Raw genomic sequence first — 19161 nt, 5'->3', positions numbered from 1 at the left:
GGTCTGTCACGCTAGAAATTTGAATGGCTTGCAGCTGGCCTAGCGGCTATGCCGTGGGAGTGAGCAATAATGGGTGCTCTAAAGCTGTTCGACCTTTTCTACCCGTCTAAAATAAAACCTAGTCAAAGAACACTGAGAATACCGCTGAAAAGTCCCGTAAGAAAGACACCATAGGCCGTATAAGCGGCCGTCTACTCTTGTTGTCTGGCTCATCAGTGATACATTTTGTTAGGGTGTGCAGTCAGTCTTTCTCATGCGTGTACTATTGCCCACTAATCTCTCACCACTATCGGCTCAGTCACTTACGCCCCACTATCAACGACCTTTGCCCTCACCATATTTCCTAGCAAGTCAAATGTACCCGAGATATCTGCAGAGGGACTCTACGAGGGGGCGGAAAGTCCCAACTAAGAGTCTAAGCACCTTTCGTTTTCTCTCAACGGCGTGAAATATCGACCCAAGGCAATATTAATGCGAGTGCTTCCACCAAAAGTAAGAAATATCCAAGACCTCGATCTCGATCTCGATGACCAGCTTTTAGCGAGGGCTGACCAGATTCCAAACAACCTCAACTTTCGACGCGTTCTAGGTATATGCCACATATCAGAACATCACAAAACCCTGCCCGCCATGGGAACCTGGGCGTATTACAACTGGCACAAGAGTCTCAGCTCGAGGTGTTCAATAATGAGAGACACACGTCCTCTCAATCAGCCGGGCCAAAATTTTGACAGTCGACCCCAGCGCAGAATCTTGGCTCCTAGTCTGAAGTAGGTGTATATGGCAGCTCTGATCACACCCAGAGCTAATGGCTTTCGCTGGTGTGGGAGTGGGCGATAGGGGGGATTCTAAAGCTTTTCGACCTGCTTTACCTATATTGTCACTGACGGTCACGTGATTCCACGTGATCCGATCTACTTAGTAAGTTAGCTTTGACCAGGTAGCAGTACATCATCCTACCTTACCACCGGGCATAGCTTTGCACCAGTTTCTAAGGTTATTGTCAAATAGTGTAATCCCACGTAGTAATTAGGCCGTTGCTCCTAATGGATTACATAAGAGCATTTAATCACTAACTAGGCTAAAAGGTCATAGGGACAATCGGAACCGGTATATATACTAGGCCCTAAGAACCCTTAGGGACCACAGAGTCGGTCAGGCTACATCACGTGATGTAATACGCTACACAGGAATCCTGTCTTAAGCTCTGCGATTACTCGCTATGTATTTGTTCACGTAGTACGGAGTAAAAAGGTGCAATCTACTTGGGATATTAAGCATGAAGGAGGAAAAAGAAAGGGGATTAGTGTCGAGGTAGGGTTCCCATGGATATGACTAATCAATATAGGCTGCCCAGGGGCTTAGGATTTCACGATAATGTTCCTAGATTATCCTGTATCGAATTGGTAACATTTAATTCTCCCCTTGATTGTTCAATACATTTATATAGATTTTTGTTCCCTGGGTATTCTAATTATAATCCTCCATAAGTCCTATATTCCAAGATCGAAGCCCTTGCACAGCCTTCGTATGACAGCCCCGCGCGAAGGCTGGGGATAACCAGCCACCGGGATATCGGAGGTATAGGCCTTGCTTTCTTTTTGACTTGGATTCGATTGAATTCTCCTTCTTTTCTTTTCTTTTCTTCTGTTGACACCCCTATCCTAGTGCTCGTCCTTTCATAACAACTCCCCCATCACCGCTTGACATATACCCCCCGCCCAACATTGGTTTGTTGCCTATCAGCTTAGGCCATGGTGACCCTGCGTTAGGCATCAGATCAAGTCGCATTAAACCTGTTTTATCTATTTCGAGAATTTATTTCGAGAATTCGTACGGCAATTTCCCTTAGACATGCTCAGGTTGCCTTTGGGACTGACATTAACGATAGTTCCAGTTGGGTTTGCAATTGCACATACTTGGCATCCTATCTACGCATTTTTCAAATTGCTTTGAGTTTGGGCACAATCACACAGCATCATGGCTGCTATGGCGATGCGCGGATCGCCTGACATGGCAAACGGCAGCTCCAACCCCCACATTGCCAACGGAGCGCAAAGAGCTTCAGGAGGGCGCAATCGCAAAAAGGCCCCTTCTGCGGAAAGCTATGAGCACGAAGAATATGATGACCCGAAGACACCACACAGAAGGGATGACCATTCGCCAGGGCGGCTGGACAGGTCTTTCTCGGCCAGAGCCCGAAATCAGCCCGAGGGAAACCTGAACTACACAACCCGCAAACCAGTCCCTTCTTCGACTGAAGAATTATCAGAGTCTACCACCCCACGAGGCCTTCCAGCAAAGCACTATTCCCCAGAACCTAGTGCAGGCATGCCTGAAATCCATGTCCAGTCACCACCGCCTGCACCGACTGTGTCGTCGCCCCCGACGCGGTCCAACACCACACGCTCGGCTTCCGCTAGTAACGCGCGGCGAGATTGGGCGCCGGAACGATCGCCTCTCCAGAAGTTGGAGGTGACTCTGACTGGAATCAGCAAGGAAGAGAAGCGGGCAAGAGTACAGCAGGCGGAAATCAAAGCCCGAGAGCGAATTGCGCGCAAGAAAGCAGAACAAGAAAAAGCCGAATTGATGGCAGCGGTGGCTCGTGAAGCATCAGCACAGCGCGCGCAGCCAGAAACTCAACCATCTGCCGGCGCAGCCAGAAGGAATGAGCAGAGAGATATTCCAGTTGGGAATGGCATGCGAAATGGACATGCAGCTGCGCCACCACAGCAGCGAAGACCAGAAAGCACAGCTGTGCGTCACAACAGGACAAATTCAACAAATCCTCAGTATCCATCTATCCGCCGCCCCGAGGATCCCGGATATACAACTGCAGAAGCCGCTATCCCATCATCAGCTAAAATAGGCAATGTGCCTAGACGATCAGTCACAGTGAGCGGCCCTGCCGCAAAACAAGCGCGTCCCAACAATATCACCCACAGTCGCTCGATGTCTCAAGCAGGTCCTCAGCCCATGCAGCCTTCTCCTGCCCTAAGAGCAGAGACAACAAACGAACTTTTAACAGCACCCCATGCGCCTCAGGATAGTGCCGAGTCGCAGGTCAAGCCCAAGAAACAGTCCGTGTCATTTAATGTTCCACCACCTACTCCCCCACCAATCTTCGAGTGGAGGAATGCACATCCTGCTCGACTTGGGGCCCCTGACTTCGATTTCCAGAATATTGATATGGACCGCAGCAAAGCGTGGTGGGAGGGCGGTGGAAACAAAGATCGCAGAAAGAGCAGGGCTCTTCCTAATAACTACAAGTCTCCTGCTCAGAAGTTGACAGGTAAGTTCCTCCGTCATCCCGGTTTCCAGGATACACTTCTGGTCACAAATTAGCGGAATGTATGTACTAACGTCCTCCAGGAGTGACTGACCACAAGAGCTTCCAACCCAGCCTTTTCTTGCGATGTGGGCCTTTGCTACGATACACAGGCATCAAGCGGGTCCAGGTTGATGGGGCCAGCGGCCCCATTTACAAAGATATATGGCGAGGCTCTATCATGATAGTAACTAAAGATTCTCGCTCCTCGTACGATACTCCACCCACTCTGAGATTATTCTCTCAGCCGATGGATCTTTTTCCTCCCCCGCCTGTGGAGATCAGTCATGAAGATGGGGTGCAATTGGCTCCTGAATATGTCGACCCAACGGCCGGGCTCATGAAGGTTGGCCGTGATGGGCGGCCCCTTTACGTGAAGCCAGTAGAACATGTCGAGGAGCAAGTCGACGTATCATTTGTCGAGAATGACGATGGCATCTATGAGCTCTCGCCTAGTATGGTCGACTATACCAGCGAAGGTATCAAACAGCCTATGCCTTCCAATCGGATGCATGCTGTCGACGGCGAGACGGCGGGTCTGCATCGAGACATCCCAGGATCCCGTCTGTACGCCGATGCGGCAAGAGACGTAACATTCTGGCGATTCAACCTAGAGGTTGAACTCAGCACAACACAACAGCGAATCGCCTATCGGATCAACCAGGGACCTGCCTTGGGATTCTGGGTGCCCCCTGTTGGAGAACCCATGAACATAATGTTCCAGAGTGGTAACGGGTTCAGCCCCTCTGTGGACTCGGATCGACTCTGTGGGCCCGACCCGCTTTGGCGAGATATTCTGAACGAACATCAAACTCGTCCGTTCCATGTGATGATCGGTGGAGGTGATCAGATCTTCAATGACTCGGTCATCACAGAGTCAATGTACTTCCAAGAATGGATTAAGATCAAAAACCCCGCCGATAGATATGGGACACCATTTACGCCTGAGTTCCGTGCTGAATTGGAGCAGTTCTACCTCGAGCGCTATGCTGCGTGGTTCTCCCAGGGCCTCTTCTCGTTGGCGAATTCTCAGATTCCCACGATCAATATTTGGAACGATCATGAGATCTTCGAAGGCTTTGGCTCTTACCACAATGATTTCATGCAGAGTTCTGTTATCTCCGGAATTGGGAAGATTGCTTTCAAGTATTACATGCTGTTCCAGCACCACAGTGTCTCCGACGAAACCGAGACCGATGAACCTAGCTGGCTCCTTGGTGCTCATCCCGGTCCATATATTGAGCAAAAAAGCCGAAACGTGTTTATGTCTCTTGGCCGAGGAATTTCATTCTTGGGTCTTGACTGTCGCACTGAGCGACGGGTATGATTACTCCAAATTTCCGATTCGTGGACTATGCTGACATATCTTGCAGAGTAATGAGGTGCTCAGCGAAGAAACGTGTGACCTATTGTGGGATCGCTGCCACAGGGAGATCATGAAAGGAGAGACAAAGCATTTGATCGTTCTTTCAAGTGTCCCTGTTGCTTACCCCCGAGTGGTATGTAATCTGATTACTTCTGTCTTTGGTTGGATCTTAAATTAACGTGGACTCCAGGCAATGCTCCGCAATTTTATGAACAGCCGCAAGTCCCTTGGCAAGGCTGGAGTACTTGGTGGGCTTGTAAATCGATCTGGCGGAAACGTGGAGGTCTTTGACGACCACTGGGCTGGCAAGCACCTCAAGTCCGAGCGCACATGGTTGGTTGAAGATCTTCAGGATCTGGCCGCAGAGAAGTCGGTCCGGATCACAATACTCAGGTAAGACCAGGCGATTTGCTTAATGGCAGCCCATTTCTTAAACAATAAAAACTAACCTAATCCTTCAGTGGTGATGTCCACCTCGCGGCAATTGGGCAGTTCTATTCAAATCCCAAATTGAATATTGCCAAGGACCAGGACTATCGATACATGCCAAATGTCATCTCGTCGGCTATTGCAGACATTCCGGAGACCGATCTCATTGCAGATATGCTCAACAAGCGGAACACGGTCCACCACATGGACTCGAACACAGACGAAGATGTCATCCCAATCTTTGCTCAGGATGTGAATGGCAAGGCTCGAAACAACAAACGATTACTACCTCGCCGAAACTGGTGTTCGATCCGTGAGTATAAGCCCGGATCTACCCCACTTTGCACACCTGAGTCGGAGATAGAGACTCCAGAACCTCGGCCAAAGAAGCTGCAGCGAACGTTGTCGCTGGGTCGGGGAGATAAGGGATCTACGGGGAAGCCTGGTATTCTCAGGCGCCTTTCAACCCGAGGGCCACCTCCTACGAGGACCATGAGTTTCAATCGAGGCGACGAGGCCGCTTTCAATCGACGTGCAAGCTTTGATGGCCCCACTCAGCCCCATGAAAATGGGGACAGCTATTTCCCAGGGACCGGGGCCGGGGCACCTCCACGACCTGGCAACTTCCACCGGCGACCAACGAATCTTAGTCAAAAAGCGGGAAAGAAAGCCGCCAAGCAGGGCGAGGACGGCGCAGGCGCCTACATCAACCTTGAAGACGGGCTCGCCATCACTTTGAACCTAGAGATCAGCCCACAAGACCCATCGGGTGTCACCACACCCTACAAAATGCTCGTTCCAGCACTGTACTACAACGGGACTGAGTATGACCCGCCTCCAGCGCAAATTGTCAAGGGCTGGAGAAAGTTCCTGCCTCGCCGCAAAAAGAACGAGGGCGAAGCAGATGCACGACCCGAAGCAGAAGATGATTACAGTGATGATGACGATCAAGACGATTACGAGGACCATGACCTTATCAATAATACCCGCGCCAACGCCGCCACTAGCCAACAACATCAACCACAGTACGAGGGATATCCTGGGAGTGAGGAGGATGAAGATTCTGAGGGCGAGGTTCCTCAACGTCTGCCACCGCAAATGATGGCTGAACACTCTCCCAGTCCTGAGGAAGATAGCCGTCCCCGAAAGAAGAAGTGGTTCGGTGTAATCTAATGTACTATATTGACACTATTGTGTCATTGATGTTGGCTGTGACATTTTCTTTTTGCGACTGATGATTTGTATGTATTGTGTTTTGTTTGGCAGATGATTCCCCTAAATCTAGCGAGGTTCAATCCGACATGTCTATTCGAGATCTCTCAAAGCTGAAGTATCTACTCCGTAATTTCGGACCGGAAGAAGCGCCTCGGGATCCCTCCAGGGCTGGTGATGTGATGAGATTACATCAGCGGTCTCGACCTCGCACGTGACCTGTGCTTAGAAAGCCCGGGAGCCTCGATGCTCGAAGTGATTCTTTGAAGTGCATTGGAATTGCCTGAATTGCCATAAATTGCTTAGTTTAAACGCATTATCTCCAATCTTGTGTGGTCTGGATACCTCGGAAAGCCAAAGAATCCAATCGTATTCTGTTCCAGTCTCTCTGATATTGCCGGTTTATCAATCAACTTCACCTAATCCCGGTCTCCACTGCCCCTCCGAGAAAAGATATTATAACTCCCCTCCCTTTCTCTTCTCCCTTTCCCATATACACCTTCAAGCTGTTTTCCTCCGCCTTTCGTCGTTTCCCCTCCCTTCGATCCATTGGATTGACTGCCGCTGCGGCCACTACCGTTCACCAACAATCTCCTCCTCCGGCCTCGGTCTTCTCTAAGTCGTTCCCGACGCCCTTGCGCGTCAATTCCAACACCGCCAGAATGGTGCACTCTAAAGTAGTCAGTAAGTGGTTTCTGATGAGGGATCTCACGATTCGAATCACCCATATTCCTCCCATATCAGAGTCCTAACCGCTTCTTACAGTTATCGGCTCCGGCCCTGGTGCCCACACCGCCGCTATCTATCTCTCCCGCGCAGAGCTCCAGCCAGTTCTCTACGAGGGCATGCTCGCCAACGGCACCGCCGCCGGTGGCCAGCTCACGACAACCACTGACGTCGAGAACTTCCCCGGATTCCCCAACGGCATCGGCGGCTCCGAGCTCATGGACAACATGCGCGCTCAGTCCGAGCGTTTCGGCACCGAGATCATCACCGAGACAATCTCCAAGCTTGACCTCTCCTCCCGGCCCTTCAAGATGTGGACCGAGTGGAACGACGACGAGGGCAGCGAGCCCGTCCGCACCGCCGACGCCGTCATCATCGCCACAGGTGCCAACGCTCGTCGTCTGAACCTGCCCGGCGAGGAGACCTACTGGCAAAACGGAATCAGTGCCTGTGCCGTCTGCGACGGTGCCGTGCCCATCTTCCGTAACAAGCCCCTGTACGTCATTGGCGGTGGTGACTCTGCCGCTGAGGAGGCCATGTTCCTCGCCAAGTACGGTAGCAGCGTGACTGTTCTCGTTCGCAAGGATAAGCTGCGTGCCTCCAAGGTCATGGCTGACCGTCTCCTTGCTCACCCCAAGTGCAAGGTCCGCTTTAACACCGTTGCCACTGAGGTTCTCGGTGAGAACAAGCCTAACGGCCTCATGACTCAACTCCGTGTCAAGAACGTTATCTCTAACGAGGAGGAGGTCGTTGATGCTAACGGTCTCTTCTACGCTGTTGGTCACGACCCCGCCAATGCTCTTGTTAAGGGCCAGGTTGAGCTCGATGATGAGGGATACATTGTCACCAAGCCCGGTACCAGCTTCACCAATGTCGAGGGTGTCTTCGCCTGCGGTGATGTTCAGGATAAGCGGTACCGCCAGGCTATCACCAGTGCCGGTATGTTTCATATTCCAGTATTCTCATTATCGCAATTGCATTTTGCTAACTTACCTTTCTTATAGGATCTGGCTGTGTCGCCGCCCTCGAGGCTGAGAAGTTCCTCTCTGAGACCGAGACTCACGAGGAGGCTAAGCCTGCTCTCTAAATACACATACACACCTCTTCTCCCACTTTCCCATTCTATTTCTCGTCATGATGCATGAAAACATGATGTTTGGCCCGTGTGTTGAGGATTCTTCTTGCTTCTAGACTTATATCTGTTTTCTGCGATATCTCATTTCCGAATCCCCCGTGCATATCTCGATGGGATTTCCTTACATCTTTTTTTTTTTTTTCTTATTCCCTGTTCCTTTTATCCATGTCTTATGGAAGAGGAAATCAAGTGGTCTTTGTGACCTTTATATCGGTTGGTCTGCTTGGGATGTCTATACCCATAGAGATAGAAATAGAAGGAAAAGTGAAGCTACCATATCATTTTTAATATGAAGTAAGGTTCTCTTATGTGTCTAGATCTGACCATATAAATTAGAACTGTCATTCATTGATATCAATTAAGGCTGAAACGATACTCATAACAGCACGTCTCTCTGCAGAGACACGAATTACCTTGTTTTCACTGTTGTCTACGCGGATAGTCTACCTATCGCCATGAGAAACCGCTAAAGCCTCATTTCTCAGACTTCAGAGCAGGTACACCAGGCGTAAACGCAGTGGCGAGCACGGGGACCGACTGGGTGCTTTCAGCAAGATAATCCGGCATAACCCAATCATCGAATGGATTTTCCGAACACCAGCGATCTTTGACGACAAAGCTCTTCCGCTCCCACTCAGCAACATCAACTTTCCACTTATCCCAAGCCTCGGCATTGACACGACGGTTGATCTCTGTCTGCTCAAGGTACGGCTTTTTCTCGGCTGGGGTGGCAGAGCGCCACATCTGTCCTAGCGCGGCGCGGATCTCGTCGCGTGGAGCCTTTGCGTTGGGGTTGTTTGATGATGCACGGCGGGCTTCGTCGCATTGGTCGCGGCAGCGAGCCCAGTAATCTTTTTGGTAGAAGAGGAAAGGATTTAGGCCTGATTTTGCGGGGCGTGGTGGTGCGGAGCCGAGCTCAGCGTAGATTGTTGTCCATAGGGCTTGGTCGTAGGCGTCGCGGCGAGATTTTTCGGTTGAGGTTGGTTTGCGGGAGGTCGAGCTTGAGGGGGTTTTTGATTGGGTCATTGTCGGGCTTTCGGTGGAGGAGAGGGATGAGCTGCCTCTTATTCTTGTTTTTTTGGTAGTTTGGGCATTTGGCGTAGAGGATTTGCTTCGAGTTACTTTTGACTTCTCTGGGACTAGTGGGTGAGGCATTGTGATGGGTCCGGAGATCGGCTCGATTATTTCTGATGCCGCGCGGAGGCCTGAGAGGTATGCTCCATGGACGGTTGCTGGGTGGGTGCCGCAGGTGGCTTCGCCGGCGAAGTGCAGGTTGCCGATTGACTGGGCCATCAGGTCATAGTCGTCTGGGAAGGCTGCTGCAGCCACGTAGGAGTAGCTGCCGTATGTGAATGGGTCCTGGCCCCAGCGGGTGATGATAGTCTCCAGGGGATCGGGAACTGCAGTGTGTTTGAAGACGTTTCGAAGTTGGCCAGTGACCTCTGCAATTATTTCGTCGTCTGGTGTAGATTCTGCTTGATGGGCTGCATCACCAGCCATGAGGGCAATCAAGCATGGGAGTCCGGTTGTCTTCATGACATTCCAGAACAGATAGAATCGACCGCGATTTGCCGCATAGTCCTCTTGGACCATAGAAGAAGGGTCATTCGGCTCCCGAAGGAGGCCAAACATATCTCGCTTGGTGTCCCAGAAAGGCTCTTCGAACACCAGAACGACCTTGTTCATTATTCCGAACCCCAGTCTGTCAATTGCACCACGCTTCCATTCCGGAAGAGGTGGCTCAAACTTGATTTTCTGCTGCTTGAGGACCCCGAGGGAACCGGTGAAGACGACACGATCTGCCAGGAACTTTTCTCCATCCTCGCACTGGACAACTGCCTTCTGACTCTTGCTGGAGCCAGTTGTGTCGTAAGAAATATCGGTTACAATCTTGCCAGTACGGACATCGAGCTTTTCTGGCAGCATGTACAGTCCGTAGGGTAGTTGCTGGTAGCCACCAATGACCTGGGAATGTTCACCCTCAAACTCGTTCCCGATGTCCTGGTCCCATCCTGATAGGCTAAGTCTGTTGACGTTGGTCGCATTTGCGTACTCAAGATTGGCGAAATGCCAATTCATCAATCGCATGTCCTTAGTAGTCACCGGAAGCATGTTTCGATACTGCTTGACACCCTCGTCCATCACTGCACCGAGAGTCTGCGCCGGAGATACCTTGGCAATCTGGTCCAGTTCAATGGTGTCATTCACGGTGTATCCTGGGTTAAGCTTCCATCCAGTTGTCTGGCAGGTCAAAGCTGCCGGGTCATCTTCGGAATTTCCCGCTAGATCACTCGCCACATCAACGGATGGCTCGTTTTCCGCAGTCTTGTGCTTTATTCCTCGTCGAACTCGCTTTGTTGGGACCAATAAATCTATTGTACCAGCTGCCCTTGCCTCTTCGTACTGCCGCACAGTGAGTCCGTCATCGATCACCGATTCGCGGCCAGCATCAATCATCTCGCGATTTCCCTCGGCAGTTGGCGCAATCTTCGCTTTGTGACGATAGAATCCAGTTCGATCAAGCAAATCATTGTAAAGCTTCTCTGCCATCGCGTCCTGGACCTCATTCACAGGTGATCCATCGATATCGTAAATCGTTGAAACATCACGTATCTTGTGGTAGTGAAGTGCCAGCTGGCCACGAACTATCTGGTCCAGCGGATTGCCATGATCGAAGCCGACAATGATCTGGGCACCCATTTCCGCCTTTGGAACAAGCCCATCAGGAAGGCTTTTTGACTTGAGACTATGCAACGGATGTGAATAAATGCGTCCACCGACTCTTCGACGTCCCTCGAGGACAATGATTCGAGGCGAGGTATTTGCATCACGGTACTGGCGAAAAAGACTCTTTAGTTGGCGGGCACACCCCAGACCTGCCATTCCAGCACCGATTACAACGATTGTAGGACCTTCTTTTCGTCTTCCGCGTTTGGGCTTCACCGGAGCCAATGGAGCCTCCACACAGCCGTGATTGATGTAGCCATTTCTCGCGAGCCAGTCGTAAGCAAACGAAGCCAGATTCATCCATCGGTAATCTTTGGCACATCCGAGTGCTTCTTCCCTAGTAACAGCCACCATAGGATTTCTCCCCCAGAGTAGCAGTATTCCATTCCGTATGTTGAGGTAAATTGTGACGTGGACATGGCAAAGGTGGTCTTGTAAAAATTCTTGTTCTTGTCGGTGGAGAGCATACGGGTTCAGGCGTGATGCATACGCCGCTCTAACGCACTGCTCACCGTAAACAGAGGGGTGGATTTTAGATGGGATGGACGATCGAGGTCGGCATTTAGACAAATCAACTTTGCCGCTGTCCAATACACTCGGTCCAAAGACAACTGACTGTGAAGGAAAAGACTTTAGAGGGTTGGGAGGAGGTGATGTAGATGCTTTTAGTTCAAAAGAAGATGTCAAGTCGGTGGAGGTTGTCGACTCATTCGGTGTAGTGCTGCTGCCACCGGTATACGGCCTCTCCGTTGAACCAGCAATGTGGGATCCATCAGATAGGAATGCTTGTGACTTAGGATCTCTGGGTGCTAGGTCTCCCAGAGCAATTGATGCTGCAGCTGCTTCGTAAGCCTTGTGCGTAATGCGCAGTCGCTTGGCAGGAGGCTCAGATAGTTCGTTCGGTTGAGATAGAAGGGTTTCTTGACCCTGGGCCGTAATCTCGGGATTTGGGACATACGGATTCATGTATGAGTCTTCACCCGGGGTGATTCCGGTCTGGAACCTCAAGGACGCTGCGCCAAACCCATACATGTTGATACACGGGTATCTGCAGGGAAATCTTCAAAAGAGTGTGTCAAGGAGTACAGAAAAAGAAAAGAAAGAAAATTCCACGTCAAAACAAAGGACGTAAGTTGTGAACCTGTGAACTCGAAGATATGATGTCGACAGTCCCTTCTATCCCGAGAATGTGTCGATATCAAATATTCAGGCATTCACCCATGATATGGTCATAGGTATTCGATCTGCATAAGCCGAAGTAACACAGGCTAAACGAATAGATCAACTGGGAGTATGTTAGATGAAATGTAATATGGTAAAAAAAGACCAGGGGAGTATGAGAGGATAGATGAAGACCGAAGCGATATCACATACATCGAATTCCACCCCACAGGATCATAGAATTGAGAATAAATCCCATCAAATAGTTCAAGAATGATACGAATTGGACTTGGAATTGGAATTGTGAAACTGGATGAAGGGACAGTTGATGAGAGTAGAAAAACCCTTGTGGCTTGATTCCTCGGAGCGGGGCGTATTTCTCAGTCCGGCAGGTTGCGGCACCGAAGTTCAACGTCCAAGGGATCTCTCTCGCTTTACTTCACGTTTGATATCAAAAGAATCTACTTTCATATTTATTGGGTCTAGTTTTGAACATGAGTGTGTAGACCATATGCCCCTTCCTCCCCTGCAAACCCGTCCGAGTCATTATCGGTGAACTCATCGTGATATCTCTTCGAGTTTTTCCAAGGACCCGGCTGATCACTATCACTGTCGTCACCCAAAATCAGGTCAACATTGTCATCGTCAAGATCCGTGAATCCAAGTCGCTCTTCTTCATCTCTCGCGAGCGTAGTAGAGGCTTTGTTCACATTAGGATCTTCCGAAAACCCACGATGAGGGCGGTGCGCGGCATGGTCAGATTGGAGGGAACCTCGAATATCTGCACGCTCTTGGGCTTCGAGCTCTGCTGCGCGGGCTAGAGTTCTAAAAAAAAAGAGAGAGCAAGATCAGCATGAGTTCACAAGATCTCGATAATAGATGAATTCGGGGGCTCAAACCTTTGGTATATATACCACCCGGTAAAGATTCCAATACTGATTGTAAGGATAATACTGCAGATATTCACGGCTTTGGATCCCGCACTCATCTCCTCCCCTTTCTCGGAGAGCAGACGTATCCGACTACCGATAAACGCAGGTACCAATAATTTGGGAGAGATGATGGCCGTCGCAAGTCCGTACATCAATGGCTGCACCGTAGGGAATGTGGACACAGCTCCGTTGCAGATTGAGTAAGGCAGCGGGCATAAACGGATCATACACAGAAGCTTGAGTCCATCATATTTCAATGTCAGGGCCAGTGCAGCGAACCTCGTGTCACGTTCCATAAGGCGATTGACGAATCCAGACAGAATTGTCCGCGAAACATAGAACGAGACAGTCGACCCAAGAATTGTTGCGGAAGCGTAGATCAACCACCTATAGAAGAGATATCGGGTTAGCCTTCTGATTTCGTTGTTTTTGTAGGTAGAATGAAGTTAACATGAATCGGACCATATCTTACCCTTTCCATATACCAAATATGAAACCAGCCACAGTACCAAATGTGGACCAACCCACAAGAGGTGGAAAAGAGACAAAAAAGACACACAGCCACAGAATAAAGGCCGCTAGCCAGGATGTTTCCCACTTCTCAGCGACCGGGCCAAGCCAGATGAACAACTTCCCAGTGAACACCATGAACGCGATACCGGATGCACCCACGAATAGAGCAGCAAAGATAGTCCCTATTCTCTTCCATAGAGTCATCTCCTCCCAGATCTTATTCATACGATGATACAATTTTGTTCCGCGGTGGATTATCTGTTCGCGATAGCTTGCAGCCGGCCCGCTCGGTCTGGAGTTTCGCCTGCCAGCGCGACTCCAGGGCGGGTGAGCATCACTGCCTGGAGAAGAAGGTATGGGATCCGGAGAAGAGGATGAAAGAGACAATGCTCTGGCGGTCGAATGGTAGTCCGCAGGCATTGTGAAATGTGTATAGTCCTGGGTATCAATATTTGGTGAAAGGCTGGATCGAATCCGGGGGGGAAGGTGAACCGCTTTAAAACAGTGACCGGTAGGAAGTACAATACCAAGGCCAATAGGTCAATATCCAAAGAAGTTTCAAGGGCGTGTCAAGGCCCTGATAGTTGGACCGAACATGGAGGAGAAGCCAAGCACTTTTAGGCTGAAAATCAGTTTAACCCTGAAAGAATCCCGATTGCAAGTCAGCGGATCCGCCGGACTTGAGCTCGGGTGTGTTGATCTACATGTTCGCCAGAGCTCCAGGGTTGTTTTTTGAGACAAATTATCCTCCTTATCTTCTTTAAGGTACATACACGAAATCTGAATTTTGCATATAGATATTTGTATCTATGCATATGTTTCTATGTTCATTGCCGATGCTATACGAGTACTAACCCACCGCATAAACCTTTCTTTTGATATTTTATTTATTTATATCTTCATGTTTTCTTTCATATCCTAATTGCATATTATTTCATCGATCCAAAGAAGCCACATAATCAATCCCAGTGGTGTGTTATGGGAGGACGGAGTACTTGAAGCTCAGATAAGCTGTGTCCCCCAGTGTTGATCTTCTCCGCCCCCCTCTTTGTCCGTCACCTCACCCTTTATTCACCTTTTCCCATTCAACGTCGATCGGCGGCGATGCGATGTAATTATCTGCTTGTCATTTATCAAGTTCGCAATTCTCTCCTTGTGCTATAAGCTGAATTCAACCTTGGAAACCCCTTCACTTTCCCACCTGGTCATAGAGAGAGAGAGAGAGAGAGCATGAAGTGTCTCTGATTCTCGACTCTAGTCCTACTTTCGTCAAGCAATTTCCTCTTTATCTCTTCCCGGCTCCGCACGCCCAATCCAAGACCCAACCTCTCTGATCGCTAGGGTTTCAGATTGTTTCCCGACCCTTCGACCCTTCTCGCCCGCGCGTACCCATATCAACATACACGATGGTTTCCGACGAGCTTCTTGAGAAATGTCTCCAGATCCTGCAGGATCAGGCACTGGATGAGGAAGAACAAGCGGAGAAAGTGGAGGACTTCTTGCGCGCAAACACCTCCATGGCAGGTACACCCTTGGAGAATGCGGTATTGGACATCCTCTGGCGCCATCGCAACCGAAACATGCCAGATGCTTCGCCTCCAGTCCGTCACACCGTGATTCGCCGCTCATCGCCTGCGCCATGGCAAATGGCTCGATCATCCACGCCGCTCTCCCCTCATTCGACTTTAGGAACCAGCCCTGGGAGTAGCTCGTGGATGCAAAGCTCCCGTGGGCCATTCTCGCGGCCCCCACTATCTTCTACTGTCTCTCCGTTTACCTCCCCACGCCCATCGCCCCGGCTTGCCCTTGCCCAGCCTATACCCCATTCCCCAAATCTAAACGCCTACGAGTTCTCGGATCAGAGTCAAATTTCTGACTTCTATGGAGACTTTGGAGGTGATAACAATGTTGACTGGCTAGTCGCGGATGATGCCAACAGTACAACATCGTCCGCGGGTGGTGTGAGCACCCCCGGGGCACTTAGCGCCACTGCGGTTGAATTTGTTCCAGATATGAGCCCACATGACATACTGCGCACGGTACTGGGTGACAAGCGATCAAACGATGAAATAGAAGCTGCATTGGAGGCTAATAGTTATGACCTCGGTGCTACTATTGCTTCGCTCTCGCAGGATATAGAATCCGAGGCAATTTCAAAACAACACGACGACGGTCGTGTTTTGGTTGGCAAGTCTATGACAATGGAGCAAGTACGCCCGGTCACGCCATTGGGTAGCAGTCGCAGCCCTGTGGTCTGTAAGTACTGGCTGTCCACTGGACAATGCCTTCGAGCGGACTGTCGTTTTAGTCATGACCTAACCGCACATGTGTGCAAGTGAGTGTTTCGAATATTCCGATTGAACCAATCTTTCTGGCACTAACAAATGTGAATAGGTATTGGGTTATGGGAAACTGTCTAGCCGGTGATGGATGTCCCTTCTCGCACGATCCTTCGGCGCTTATCGGCAATCTCAGTGTCACGGATGGTAGTCGACCAGCTTCGCCCTCCCCATTCCAGGTGGACAGCGGTTCTGATGCATTTCCACCATTGCAAGCGGCAGACAACGGCGACCAATGGGCAACCCAGTACACGGGCCGATACCCTGCCCATCTTTCTGCTTATCAAGCCAGCAAGTATGCGCCTCCTGGCCTCCTTCCTGGAATGAGCAAGAGAAATGGAAGCGCAACTCATCTCGGACGCCCAAGCTCCCGTCCATCAAGCCGCCACCAGAACCGGGAGTTGAATCCCGCTGCACCCTCTGTGGACGACCCAGATGCCTTCCCAACTCTTGCTGCGGTCAATGCCAAAAATGCCGGCAAAAAGCATCATGGAAAACGGGGCGGTCATAACAACCGCGAAACCAGCTTGAGCAAAGAAAGCGTCCCTTCATCTCTGGCTGATGTGGTTCGCATGACCCCATCTCCTGTCCCCGGAAAAACCAAATCTGGCTCCAGAAAGGACGCGAAGGGTCGTGAAAACAGTGCGGCAGCTCAATCTATCCCACCCCCGCAAAATATTCCCTGGCTGGAGACAGGCACGCGGGCCAATCAACAATATATTAAATACCGAACAGAGGCTATTCGCCACGGCACTGTGCGAAACAAGTTCCTCCAAAGGTAAGCTTTCAACGAGTACTATGTTCTTCAGCCCTTTCTAACGATTATATCTACCAGCGCTGCACAAGCATGGAACCGCAATGATGCACGAGCTGCTAAAGCATTGTCGTTGCGCGGCCAGGCCGAGAACGACGCGATGCGCAGGTGTCATCGGGAGGCTGCGCGCCAGCTTTATGAAGAACGCAATCAACATTTGTCCCACAAGGGATTGGATGAATCTTCAGAAGAGCTATACGTTGACCTTCACGGTCTCCACCCAGAAGAGGCTATCGAATATCTCGAGAAGATCCTGCTCAAGCATGCCCGAGAAGGCCTCCGGGTGGTATATGCCATCACAGGCACTGGTCACCACTCGAAGAATGGCAAAGATAAGATCGGCAAGGCCGTCAAGGCATGGTTGAACGAGTGGCGGTATTTGTTCCGGGAATTCAGTGTACCTGGTGAGCGAGGCGGTTATGTCGGAGGGATTCTCGGCATTGATCCGACCAGTTATGACAAGTCAGTAGCCAAGGAGTTGGCTAGTGAATTGATGGAGGCCAACGCTGGCGGAGAGCCTCCGATCCTGACTATGGGCAAAATCCATTTACTCAAGCGTGAAGAAATAGAGCAAGATCAATGACCTAGCGTGTCATTCAACTCAATTTGCCTCGAAGCAGCATGATACCCCAGTACCAAACTTATTGGAATCCATTCATAATCAAAAGCTGTCACTCAACCACAGCATGCAAAAACTCCATCAGGTGAAAGTATTGAGTTCTTCAAGCAATCTCATAGATTCTTCTTGGCTGTATGCTTCGATATACTTTCAATATGTCTTTCAGAGCTAGCGAGGCAACCAATTATAATGCATGGTAGGAAAAGCCTCCTCTCAAATCACGATACCCATACAACCCACCAGAATGTGCAATGAAAATATACAGGGATATCATGCTTATGTAGATAACAACAGCGCTACAAATATAAACTACCTACTCCGGCTCCTGATGCTGCCACTGCCCCCTCGAAGCATCAACATCAACCCCACAAGCCTTGGCCTTCTTAACAATGGCTCTAGCCTTATGAGCAACAGGAACATCAATCATCTTCCCATCAAGCGTCCAAGCCCCCCTCCCAGCCCTCGCAGCCTTCTCATCCGCAATGACAACCCGCATAGCCCACTCCGTCTCCACCGCATCCGGCCCAAAGATCTCATCCGCAACCTTCACCTGCGACGGATGAATACACTGTTTCCCATTGAACCCCAACCTCCGCCCATCCCGACACTCCTCCTGCAGCACATCCGGCGGCGACCCATCCCCCTTCTTAGACTTGTACGTCGTACAGACAAGGTCAATCGTCGAGGGTAGATCCGCCGCCCGTGCAGCGGTGGCTATCGCAGACCGCGCGAACAGAAACTCTGTCAGCGAGGGCGTCCGCGTTAAACTCAGGTCTAGGGCAAAGTCCTCGGCTGCAAACACCAGGCCTTGGAGTAAGGGTGAAGCGGCGCAGATCTGAGAGAGGTTTGTCAGGGACTTGGCAGACTCTACTAGAGCCAGGAGGGAGATTGGGGTTCTTTCTATTGGTGGTTGCTGGGATAGGGTGTGGGTTATGACGTCTGTGACGAATGTTAGGTCGGAGGCGGAGTTGACTTTGGGGATTACGATTGTTGTTAGGTTTGGTGATTGGAGCTGAGACGGTTAGCGGGCTGGATGTCGGAAGGGAGGAGGCTATTCGGATATGTAGGTGGCTGGGTGTGGGGTGTTTGGAGTTCACTTACGACTTCGGTCAAATCACCCAGTGCTAGTCCGCTGTCTACGGAGTTGATTCGCACGGCGCGTTCCCGGATTCCTGGTGGCGCGGCTTGATCGATTGCTCTCCGCACCAGTGAGCGCGCCTCTACTTTCATGTGCGGTGTCACGCTGTCTTCTAGATCGTAGGTGACGCAGTCAGCGGTCAGTGACCGCGACTTGTCTAGGAAGCGTTGGGAGGAGCCGGGGACTGTTTGGCGTTGGTTAGCTTGGGAGTTCTTTGATTTTGGAGCTTGGGGGTTGTAATGCGGGGAAGATGCGGCTTGGAAGGGAGCTCAAGCTTACCGTAGAGGAGAGAACGACGGAGGGTATTGCGGGCGGCCATGGTTTATGTGATTTTGTGAGCATTCAATAGTAATAGAGCTGTGCAGTGTGTATTGTGCTGCTTGGGGGAGTGGAGGTCTTTATGGAGTTGGTTTGGTCGGCAAGAAGCCGACTCGGCTATCTGTAAAGCCGCTTTAGTAGTCTGTCTCACGTATAAGGCTGGAGAGTTGGCAGCTTTTCTGATTTCTTTCGAACTGATTCAACTTATGAGATTACACAGAATGAGCAATCCGTACTAGGATTAAAGGTACTTAATTGTCTCGGCGAATCTGGTATTGAGGATTGCGATCTTATGAGTTTCGCTAAAAAAAGACTAGGACGCAAGAGCTTTATATCCCCGACTATATATTTCTTGAACAAGTCTTCTGAAGAGATCAATCTTACGGTCCTAACGAAGAAATTAC

General features: G+C 50.4%; 6 protein-coding genes across 6 annotated transcripts; 3 read left to right on the top strand and 3 right to left on the bottom strand.

Annotated features, from left to right (window-relative positions):
* Nucleotides 1-1980: 1980 nt before the first annotated feature.
* N7500_002529 (uncharacterized protein) lies at nt 1981-6296 on the top strand (the record flags this gene model as incomplete). The annotated part of the gene is made up of 5 exons (XM_056673675.1): nt 1981-3292; nt 3373-4649; nt 4702-4827; nt 4885-5087; nt 5156-6296. 5 exons carry the CDS (start codon nt 1981-1983, stop codon nt 6294-6296), a joined length of 4059 nt encoding a protein of 1352 aa, XP_056534200.1.
* A 701-nt stretch (nt 6297-6997) lies between these two features.
* trr1 (thioredoxin-disulfide reductase TRR1) lies at nt 6998-8148 on the top strand (the record flags this gene model as incomplete). The annotated part of the gene is made up of 3 exons (XM_056673674.1): nt 6998-7019; nt 7101-8000; nt 8066-8148. The coding sequence occupies 3 exons, from the start codon at nt 6998-7000 to the stop codon at nt 8146-8148; spliced, it is 1005 nt and encodes a 334-aa protein (XP_056534199.1).
* A 522-nt stretch (nt 8149-8670) lies between these two features.
* On the bottom strand, nt 8671-11955 carry aof2 (putative lysine-specific histone demethylase Aof2; the record flags this gene model as incomplete). Its single annotated transcript, XM_056673673.1, has 1 exon — nt 8671-11955. One exon carries the CDS (start codon nt 11953-11955, stop codon nt 8671-8673), a length of 3285 nt encoding a protein of 1094 aa, XP_056534198.1.
* A 611-nt stretch (nt 11956-12566) lies between these two features.
* On the bottom strand, nt 12567-13949 carry N7500_002526 (TVP38/TMEM64 family protein; the record flags this gene model as incomplete). Its single annotated transcript, XM_056673672.1, has 3 exons — nt 12567-12909; nt 12984-13403; nt 13489-13949. 3 exons carry the CDS (start codon nt 13947-13949, stop codon nt 12567-12569), a joined length of 1224 nt encoding a protein of 407 aa, XP_056534197.1.
* A 986-nt stretch (nt 13950-14935) lies between these two features.
* On the top strand, nt 14936-17265 carry N7500_002525 (CCCH zinc finger and SMR domain protein; the record flags this gene model as incomplete). The annotated part of the gene is made up of 3 exons (XM_056673671.1): nt 14936-15864; nt 15924-16646; nt 16704-17265. 3 exons carry the CDS (start codon nt 14936-14938, stop codon nt 17263-17265), a joined length of 2214 nt encoding a protein of 737 aa, XP_056534196.1.
* A 349-nt stretch (nt 17266-17614) lies between these two features.
* On the bottom strand, nt 17615-18758 carry N7500_002524 (HpcH/HpaI aldolase/citrate lyase family protein; the record flags this gene model as incomplete). Its single annotated transcript, XM_056673670.1, has 3 exons — nt 17615-18313; nt 18403-18623; nt 18719-18758. 3 exons carry the CDS (start codon nt 18756-18758, stop codon nt 17615-17617), a joined length of 960 nt encoding a protein of 319 aa, XP_056534195.1.
* Nucleotides 18759-19161: the final 403 nt, after the last annotated feature.

This window comes from Penicillium coprophilum (genome assembly GCF_028826855.1).
Source record: "Penicillium coprophilum strain IBT 35676 chromosome Unknown utg000002l_segment0_segment1, whole genome shotgun sequence".
In the NCBI taxonomy this organism is placed as follows: domain Eukaryota; kingdom Fungi; phylum Ascomycota; class Eurotiomycetes; order Eurotiales; family Aspergillaceae; genus Penicillium; species Penicillium coprophilum.
This window is presented reverse-complemented; position numbering and strand designations above follow the sequence as displayed.